Source organism: Sinocyclocheilus rhinocerous, unplaced genomic scaffold, assembly GCF_001515625.1.
Source record: "Sinocyclocheilus rhinocerous isolate Xijiao unplaced genomic scaffold, SAMN03320098_v1.1 scaffold1136, whole genome shotgun sequence".
NCBI classification, from domain to species: Eukaryota; Metazoa; Chordata; class Actinopteri; order Cypriniformes; family Cyprinidae; genus Sinocyclocheilus; species Sinocyclocheilus rhinocerous.
Window position 1 is genome coordinate 770,245 of NW_015647033.1, and position 11,206 is coordinate 781,450.

The window sequence follows — 11,206 nt, forward strand, 5'->3', positions numbered from 1 at the left end:
TGCCTAGAAAAATTTAAACGGGGGGGAAAAAATGGAATCTAGAAAAATGTAAATGCAAAAAAACCTGAATTTGGGAAAAACATAAAATGGATTTCATAGGGCCCTAGGCATTTAACAGTTTAGATGAGCAAACAGTGGTAATTATTCAAACTGTAATTAATTATATCTCAAAATGCTCATAAATGCTGGAAAATGCCACAGAGATACAGTAACTAGCAAACTGTTGGTTTACTGTTGCTTTGACAGGAGATGCGGGAAACAGTGTTTAATTCACATGACTAATTAGCGTGACATTTGTGAGCAGGTTTAACCTTCTTTTATTTTAAACGCATCTGTAGCAGATGAGGAGGAAGTCCCTTTGAACCGAGATGTTTAATTAGCGATTCATTTGATGAAGCCTTGTAAGCAGGCTAATTATTTCGCTATCAGCAATTATTCCATCATGCGATGCAACATCTTTGTGTTATGAGTTCAGCATGGTGATAGTCGCTCATCAAAATACATCTGAGTGGAACATTTATGCTTTCACCTCAAAGATGTAATGCATCCATTTGGAGGTTCTTTTCCTGCCAACAATGACTGTGATGCATTGTAATAAGGAAATAAAAGATGTGGCCACCATCTACAATTGAGCTTGTATTGGTGACGTTTTGAAATCTTTTTACCTTTGATTGCATGTCCTTAGGTGGTCCTCTAAGTGCATGCTTGAACACAAGCCACACAGTAAAGCATACCACTCTATTCATATCTATTTTTATATTTCACATGTATATGCATTTATTTTACATATATACGTCCATATGGTGTGTATTTGTCTATAGGGACTGGCAGCAGCTTTAACGTTAAATGTAATAGTGATATGCTCTGTTAGCTGTCAGAGAGCATCTCTCTCTTTCTCTCTTCTCTGTCCATCAGAAGGCATAGCATCCTTGAGTGTCGTGTTGTTGGGATAGGGCTGGACTATATGGCCAAAATTGATATCACGATATATTTCTTAATTTCGGTCGATACGATATAATTCCGATATCGATATGAACACTATTTATCTGAAATAGAAATCTTTTGTAACATTATAAATGCCTTTATCATCACTTTTGATCAATTTTAAGCATCCTTGCTAAATAAAAGTATTAATTTCTATAATTTCTTTCCCAAAAAACTTATAAAAATTACACTGAATGGAATAGTGTATAATGTTACAAAAGCTTTTTATTTCAGATAAATGCTGATCTTTGGATCTTTCTATTCATCAAATAATCCGCGATACATATTGATATTGAATTATTGTCCAGCCCTATGTTGGGAGGTGTGAGGTGAGGAGTTGGTCACATTGTCAGGGTGTATGTATGTTTATTAGTCTGCTATTGTGTGGGTGGGGATGTCCGATGTCAGCATTGGTTAAGTAAGGGGGCTCTTTGTGCGCCTGACCTCAAAAAAACGAAACAAAAAAAACACAAGTGACAGTTTGCTTAGATCATGCGTTAAAGCCAGCTAGTAATATGACTCAAGGTCAGAGCCTTTCCTACCCTATAGCTCTATATTTCTCTCTCTCTCTCTCCTTTTCTCCCTCCATCAGTGCTGTTTGACAGCTCCGTAGGGACAGGAATACAGCGTAGTTATGATTGAAGAGATGGCCCTCTGTCAACATGAGGTTGAACTTGATTTTTACATTTTCTGAAGAAAATGTCAAAAGTCCATGCCTGTGCATAACTCATTGGGAGCGCCAGTGATCCTCTAGGGGGCGCAAGATAACTTAAAATTAAAATATAATAAATTAACTAATTTTATGATTAATATGTTAAATAATTTAAATATATATAAATAATCAGCCACTCTCTTGTAGGCCTACGTATTCTGTGATATTCTGTGTTTCGGAGCAGCTCAAGCTGTTTTGCGCTGTGTGAAATAGCCTACAGACTAAACGGCGGCTCAAAAATGCTGTATGAGCATATATGCATACTACAGCTCGCGGCTAGATAAAAGAAGCCAGTGTTGCGATGGATGACGATTGTTATCAAGGTAAAGATGATTACAGTGACATACAGGAGTAACATTAATCACGCGTGTGTCTGTTATTATTGATGCTCAAATGAATGTGCGCTCTCGCCGTACTGATCACTATAACATCATATTTCTGCTTGAACACAGTGCACTCATGGACACGGACATCAACACCAACACCAACACCGTAGAACTAAATAAACAGGACGAATATATAACAAACATCAGTCACACATTCAATTACACGGAAAACATGCATACGGCTTTAAACTCGTAAATGAACAAAAAATACATCCACATACCACTTTTGCCTGCTTGTGAACTAAGAGAGGGGTTCACATCTTGAAGTTTCTTTCTTGGATGGCTTATATTCATAAAGAGAAACAACTTAATCCTTGTGATAACATCATTGCATCATTGCATGTGGATGACAAAACAGGAAGTGACGTACAAAGCAAGATGAGAATAACATAAAACAACTAAAACTCTTCAAAAGAATAAATATTTTCAAATAAACAATAGTTGAGTGTAGAAATCACAATAAGCATTATAAAATAACCAAAATATAAAATTATACAAATTAAACTAATCAATAGTGAAATGAGTGAGTGCTTAAGTACACAAGCGCCATCTAGTGGAAATAGATATAATCAGCTCAGATACCCTTTGTGACAGAAAATAGAAAACTTTGAGGCAGCAAATACACACGTAGTTGTCAAATTTAATGTACAGCTAGTGTTTTATGATGGATGCTTGCGTGTTTTGGGGAAGTTTGTGAGGATGGTGTTTATGTACATATGGGCATCAGACGCTCCCAACATGATCGCTTGTTCTGACAGAGGAACTGTTCACTGATGACATCAACCCACCTTCAGAGTTTCCACACATTCAGAATGTTTCCATTTTTCATTTGTATTTTGGCATGTTTAGTGATTCTGAATGGAACCGTATAGTAGTTTATTTGCAGTCCTTTGGCATCGCTCTGTGGTCTTGTTTGGTATGGCAGGTTGACGTGCTTATTTGTTAAAGTTACTGTATAATTGAGATTTAAGTTGTAAAGTATGTTTGAACACAGAATGTTTAAATCTATCTTAAAAGAGGGAAAGTGTCGGGAATGACATCTGCATGTTTATGAGTGATTCACACTAATGATAACCATAGTACTGAACTGGACAAAATTTATGAGAAAATGTGCATTAAGGTTAGAGCATCCTTACTAATTTCAGAAGCACCCTCCGTGATTTAATTCTACAACCTATCAGTAACTACTATCAAGATTATGCAAAACTGCCCTATTCCATTCAGTGCAAGTCATCAGAATAATATAAACACCATGGCTTTCACTTTTAAATTAAATTCACTTACAAATTAGCAGCAATTCAGCGTAAAGCAATTGTTCGTTTTTAGTTTGTTTGAGTTTTCCCTCTTTTCCTCAATTTCCTTAACTTTTAAATAGCTTAAAAGCACCGTGCGCATTTTACTTTCGCTTTTGAACTAGCGGCAATTCGGCGTCAATTGCTTGAATTCAGTTCAAACAACAACAAAATACAACTTCAAACTCAACTTAGCCTATATATAAATCATAGAACTTTTATTAACAAAATAATTCAAAATACACCATTCTATAGGCTATGCCTAATATAAAATAACAAATAACTTACACAAAGTTTAAATAGGTATACAAAACTGAAAATCAGCAAACATTGAAATGTAGAATGTTTATTAGCAAAACGAATAAGAAAGCTTGGAGGTATGGCATACACCTAGATGTCAAATAAAATAAATAAATTACAAGTTTAAATAAACTAAAAATCAGCAAACATTGTGGAACCAATTAAATAAGAAACTAATATTTACAAAAACTTCCAAAATCACCTTAGATAAACGGCAAAAGTCAACAGGCTTTTCAAAATCCAAAATATTGCCAAACAGCAGGGCTCTACGCTTATTTTTCTTTTTACTTAAAACTTAAAAAATTTAGGAGCACAGTCAAAAATTTAGGAGCATCTTCTAATCAATAATCCAAAATTTGATCAAAATTTGCCTTCCCATTACGAGGTGATATTTGACTCCTTGAAGTGATTTACAGTGGAATTTTGTTTTTACTTTTGTAATGGCATTTTTCTAACTCTATTAAAAGTATGTAATCTTTTATGTCAAATTTTTTATTTTTTTTATTTTATAAGCTTTTTGAAAATTCTTATTAAAACCACAGAATAAGAACAAGTAGAATAAGAAGAATAAGTTACTAATCAAATAAAATCAGTATTAAAATTAATTTGTACAGAGGTGGCACAGAAGAACACAAAACTGGCATGTAGGTGTATTTTCAGACATTTGAAGCTCCCCGCAGCGATCACAATCACAAATATGATGAAGATCTGGTCAGTCGCACTGCTGCTCCTAAATATTTTTTCATAGTCGCACGCAGTAGTTTTCAGTCGCAAATGCGACTGAAATGGTCGCACTGTAGAGCCCTGAACATTTCGTAAATCATCCGCTATCGTCTTGTCTCACCTCACTCTTCTTGTCAGTCAGCTCCACTCACTCTCCTCACGTGATAAATGAAATCTGATCTGTGATGAACTGTCGTTAGGCACGCTGCATTGAGCAGCCGCTTTCAGTTTTTAATTGTAGTGTCTGTTCTCTAACTGAATTTTTATCACTATAAAAAAATCTAATCAATGGTGGGGGACGGTGCTGCGGTGGGCAAGTGATGTAACTGGTGTTGCGACTTAACAACGGTATCACCGCCAACACCATCTATCACAGCAAGCCTAGCATGAAGGCCAACTAGTGTCACCCTTTTGAATACAGCATTATTGAGCATATACACAAGTCAGCATTTGAAGTGGATCAAAACCTTTCATCAAAGTTGTCCTAAAACCTAAATGCATTCTTATCTTAGGACAACTTTGATTAACTTTTTTGATCCACTTCAAATGTTGACTACTGTATAAAATAATATCTATGCTTTTTGGTTTCTAGGGTATTTGGTAGGGTGGTTGCTAGACTATTCTGGATAGTTGCTTGGAGGATGCTTGGGTTTCTGGTTTATTTGAATCTCTAATAATCAGCCATAGTAGAAAAAAGCATTTATATGGAAGTGAAGCCACATAAAAGCCTGTGCTGTGCCATTTACGGCCTGACAAATGTGGCATATTAAATGCATATATAGCTCATTTCATTTCACACAAGAGCAGCAACAGCAGCTAAGTTAAGAATTGGCTATTTCCAGTCATGATGTGAAGAGCTCCATAAAGCCATGATGTTTTGTGTTGGGTAGAAAGTCTGCATTATTCAAAGGTGTGAATCACGTATATTAAATTGTATTGACTTTGAGGCATACCCTATACACGCTAAAGCGAAAGTGACAAGGCTTGCCTCAAAATCACTTTATTTTCCATGCCTCATGTTTTTTGCATGCTGTACAGCACCTTTTGCCCCACATAATGTGTGAGATTTAGTGGTTTGATGAGATCTCTGGAGGAAGAGCCATGCCATTAATCGAATAATTCATCGGTCCTCCATTTGCAGCTTTTTAATTGGCCGGTGAATGTTCGTGAGCCCTGGATGAACCCCAGTGGGTCGGCTCTCTGAGGAGTCTAGAGTCTGACCCGCAGTTATTAAGAAAAGGGCTGAAGTGTTTGCGTTTAGGTGTCTCTGGCAAACTGCAATAGCCTGTGTCATTCAGTCCTGCCACGGCCTTTTCACTGTGCCTGCTGTATTATGTCAGAAATCAGATAAATGCCTTTGAAACATCTGTCATATTGTTACAAACGTCAATCACGGAGGAGGTGGAATGGCTCATGAATAAACCCACCTGTTGAATTATGGATGTTATAGCAGTCAATCGTGCTATATTCTTTCCTTCTCTGTGTGCAGTGGCTAATGCTTTCTTTCTCATCTCTTCTCTCTCTCTCTCTCTCTCTCTCTCTCTCTCTCTCTCTCCCCAGGCCCTTTCCATCAGAGGACACAGCACTGAATGAAGATGATGTGTACCGGAGCTTGGAGGAGCTGGCAGAGTAAGTGTTTTAAATCATAGAAACAGAATATAATGGCAAGGAATCACTGGCTATTAGGGTTCTTTAAGGTGTGGTCATATTTCAGTGAAATTTTGTGGGCAAAAAAAGATTCATTGTTTATTATCAATAGTGTAGAGAGGTAAGAAGTCACTTTCAAACCAAGAAGCTTTCTGTTGGTCACCACAGCAATTTTGTGACCAATGTGAATGAGCATTATCTGCGTGGGGAACTTTTTTGCAAAACTGTACACTTGGATTTCTTTTGAAATGACTACAAAATTTCACCAAGAAACTGTAAATGTGACCACACCTTTTTTTCACCTTTAGTGACATTATTCCAAACAAAATGTACTCTCCTAAGGTCACACAAATGTGCCATTGTCACATAGTACTTGATATTTTTCTCGGCCGTGATCGGCATGAACCAACAACATTAGTTTGTGATCACTAGATAAGCATTAGGATTGTTTTTTTTTTGTGATTTCTGGGATGTATTTCCATTTGTATGTCAGTACTACTAATCCTTGGAATTAATTTGATTTAAAAACGATACTTTATAGTGTGATAATGCCATGAGTAATCAAAATGTCCTGGGATTTATATGCATTATATGCAATCAATGCTTTAGTTTCCAAGCTCTTATGTGCCCACTTGAGGAAGACTGCTTTTGTGTTTTATAGGAAATAGGTTATGCCACATTCAAGACAATGTCAGAAGTAGCAATACTCAAGTTGAAATTTCCTGCTTCCAACCTCTAAGCATTAGAGTCATGCTATTTGGAATTCTCTGACCTCCTCCTGAAATACAATGGACCATTGCTTTATTTGTTGGCATCTTGGAAATCGTCAAATGATGAAGTCATTGAATTTGCCCAGGCTGACCTGAAGTTGGATGTCCTAGTGTGCTGTTCCAGTGATTATTTTAGGTGACTAGGACGTGGTAGAATTCCAAGTTCAGTGTTTATGGAGTGCTGCATTTATTAGTTAACTAACTGAATCCAACTGGAATGTAATGAAATTATTTATTAGTCACATCTGCACCCCACCATCCTAGTCTCTGACTGGTCCAGTAACCCTGGTACAAATAGCCAGGCGGTAAAAGCTCTTCCGGTTACCATGGCAATGCCATGCCATGCTCAGAGCATGGCAGGATGGCAGTGTGGGCTTTAAGAGGAGTAAGGGAGAATGAGGGAGGGGGTTGTGACAGTGGTGACAGGCCTGATTCCTCGCTGATTAATTGTGAATAATTAGGCAGCTGGGCGGATAGGTGTCATTCATCAGAGGAGGACGGCGTGATACAAGCATGTTAGTGCAGACTGCATACATTAAACCTCTCACAATGCCTGTTACAAACTTCTGTGGAGCTGTAAATGGAGATGAGCTCATGTCAGACCTCAACAGTCTCCATTAAATAGCAGCCCAAAGAAACACAGCCTGTGTGCGTGTTGTTTTGAGCCATTATAAAGTGAGGGAAGACAATCATTGCAAATAAAAACAAGGCCTTGAGGGACCGAAGTGTGATCTGTCCTGGTGGTCTATACCTAATTTGTCACAACCTTGTTTTGTTGGAGGATTTTTATTGGGCATTACAAAGAAACATGGCAATTGAGGGGGGACAGGATCAGGCTGGATTTGAACCTAGGATCTGGACTAGAGGTTTTGCTACAATGTATCCTTCTGTAAACATAAGGGATGAACAGAACTGCTTTATGCTACATATAAGAGCAACAAAGAAACATGAAGTAATGCAAAAAGATGAGAAAGAACTTAAAGGATACTGGTAATGTCTGCACCACGTTGACCCTAGTTCAGGGCTTAACACTGCGAGAAATTTTTGGGCCAGTTGGGCTACATTGCCACAGAAAAACATACATTTATTGATTTGTTTTTATGACTGTCAAACTTGGGTATATAGTTTTTCTTAGATTTATTCTTCAATATTGCTTCAAATTTGGTTGATTTGACACCAAGAATGTTATCAAGCTGGGTCACATAAAGGTTTTTTGATGGTTTAAAAATGACTTGTTGAAAGCACCAAATCAGTATTATTTTGCATTGTATGCCATTGTTTTCAAAGATTGTTAATGAATTTATTCCTATGAATTTGTAAAGTAGTTTTTTTTTTGTGATTTTTTTTTTGGGGGAGAATTTTTTTAAATAATTTAAAATATTTTTTAAAATATATTTAAATTATCTTCTCTTTGCAAAAAAATTACATTAATACATTTTAGAAGTATTTTATTCAGTGGATTATCCACAAATAGTCAACATTTGTAATATATAAACAATAAACAATTTTTTTCATTCATTTACCAGTGAAAAGCACTGGAAATCTGTAAGCAAAAGTCTTTTTTATTATTATTTTATTTTTACCTGGAGGGGCATAATCCCAGGTACAAAACAGAACAGACTGTTCCTCCATCTCTTACTGCTACTTTTGTATTTGTGTCAAATTAAATATGCAAAAAAAAAAAAAAAGTTTTTTTTTTCAGGCCATTCCAGCTAACTCTTCAAAGACATTCTGAAGTCATTCTGGCATTTCCAAAAATACCTCATCTGTCAGCTAGCTATATACCTTCACCTTAGGGCTGCACGATTAATCGAATGCGATTTTCTGTGATTAGTAGTAAATCTCCATCACGTGCTTTCAGATGGAGCAGTACTCCAAACTCACTTCATAACGTCAGTCATGTGTTTGAAGTTAATAATACTGTCTGATGAGATGATGAGATGATGTGGCTTCTTACACAGAATAAGGCACGCAACATATTTCATAGTATTCTAAGCAGTGATAAAGGCTATGTCGATTAGCATTGCATTATTATATACTTTTATTATAATAAAAATTATAATAAGACAAACTCTGATAAACCATATATTGGCGTAGTCGTGTGTTTATTAGTCACATTGAATTAATCAAAGCAGTTAAATCTTCTGTTTATTCAGCAACCGCTATAGGGATTTCCTGGGTTTCTTCTGCGAGACGTATTTAGAGTTTCAGCGTGAAAGCGCCCTCTGGCCTTCGGATGGAGATTTACTGCTGATCACAGGACCGTGCTTCACTGAAAGATACGCATGGCAATCACAGCTTCTGCCTAATCGCGATTTATCGCCTTTGCGATTTAATTTCGATTAATTGTGCAGGCCTACTTCACCTTGTTGACATATTTACTGTTGACATATCAGAATTCATAAAACAGCAATTTTCTATACGTCACTTTAAATCCAAATGTTTAAAGATGCAAAGCATAAAAACATTATAAACAAATGTAAAAACAGTTCTGTCAACTGACCCAAAACTTTCTCCCTGGCCCCAGGCCTTTGAGCCACCTTTACTGCTGAGTCCTGGTATATGTGAGGCCATATATGGACCTTTGACATTTCCACTGTCGACGGCCTCTTGCACTGATCCGTATCGACATTAGACACTGCTTGATATAGCCTGAAGTGATTGCTGACCTCTTTCAATGTTCTTGATATCTCTATGCTATCTGATCCCTCTTTACATGCAGATTCATGTTGAAACACTTTTCAGTGCCTAATCTAATAGAGGTTAAAACCACGCCCAACGCACAAGCACTCACTGCACCACCGATGATGGAACAGTGAATTTGAGCGAATAAATGAAGATACCCATCCATGCGGACCCATGACCTTTTACAGCCGTAAATATGGTTCAATTCCACCACAACGCTGTCGTCTGATTAACGGAAAGGTCCCCGATATGATGCGCCGGGACACAGTTTAACAAGCACTTTCATCAGGCTGCTCGGAGCACTCTTAATTGGACTTGATATCATTGTCTGCTTTAATGGAAATGTGCATGAAAGGGTGTGCTGCAGTGCTTCTGAACCTCAGAAATCATGTGGCTTCAATAGGTTTATTCACATAAGCCCTGTGTCTGTTTCTATTAGATTGGAGATGTTTTTCAACATTGTGCCGTAAATGGGGCCAAATGCAGTGCGAATGAGAAGACTGCTGATTGTACTCAATAATAGTGTTGTATCTTTCGGTTATTGAAGTAAAGAGCGTGGTTCACTTCAGGAGATAAAAGGTAGAAAGTGCTAATCAAGGCGCTTTTGTGAAACGTTAATGGTGTTGAAGAAGCTCTTTGGTCGGGCTTACTCTTGAATGTGAGAAATGACTGAGACACTCCTCTTCAAAAGAACATTCAAAGACAGACAGCATTCACTCATACTGCTTACGGCCAGCAGATTTAAACTTTATGAGATTTATGAGACTGTGAGGGATGAAAGTACAGTCAGTTTTTTTATACTTTCTTTCTTCCCATTTAATGTGAGCATGGGGATTGACAGACTCAGTATGATCATCTGAAAGACTACATAGAACAGTTTCTGAACTAAAGAGATTTAATAACTTTTTTTAAATATAAATGCAAGTTTTTTCTTTGTTGCTTTCTCAAGCCTGTAAATGTCCCATCATTGGTCAGTGTGTTTGCTACAGTGGTTCAAAAGGGGAGCTCCATCACAAACTATTGCGTTTATTTTCCACACACCTCTGTATTTTGACATGTTAACGGGTGCTGAACCAGGGACTGTGGTCTTGAGTGCTGTGTATTCAGGTATGCACTCATCCGAACTGACTGCTGTTGGTAATTCAGTGATATAAATGTGCCAGGGTTGTTAATTCTGATTTATTATCTGTGAGTAATCTGCGAGTTCACATCCAATCCAGCCCTGTTAGATTTCCCAGCATCATCATCTCTTTCCGCTATATTTAATGTGATCATCCAAAAAACTGACAAAGCATGAAATTGTTCAATTTTAGCAAGCAGACTGTGTCCCTTTCTCTATCAAATAGCAATCATATGTCTGGATGTACATCATGTCAGCAATGATTTACTTCATCCTAACTGGTTGCTGCTATGTTACATTCTCACCTGAGGCATTGTGGGTAGTGGAACCTCAGGCTAAAGCACTCTGAGCTTCCAGGAGGGACAAACGACTGCCATTGGCACCTGTCTCCCCTGGCACCTCAGACTGAGCTCAACGACCTATTCAGTCAAGATGATGGACGTGTTTGGAAATTTGACAAACATTCAGTGGAATCCTCAAATAATGTACAGAACATCTCAACCAAGTAGTTTTAGCCCACATGGCTTGATTTTTTCACACACACACACATATATATATATATATATATATATATATATATATATATA

At 37.3% G+C, this 11,206-nt stretch overlaps 1 protein-coding gene across 1 annotated transcript in view; it reads left to right on the top strand.

Annotated features, from left to right (window-relative positions):
* Positions 1 to 11,206, top strand: part of LOC107708338 (guanine nucleotide exchange factor VAV2-like) — a 228,774-nt gene that overhangs the window by 175,304 nt on the left and 42,264 nt on the right. Inside the window, exon 4 of the mRNA XM_016512531.1 lies at positions 5,958 to 6,026. Within this exon, the coding sequence (XP_016368017.1) occupies positions 5,958 to 6,026 (69 nt within the window). The remainder of the gene's footprint in view (positions 1 to 5,957; positions 6,027 to 11,206) is intronic.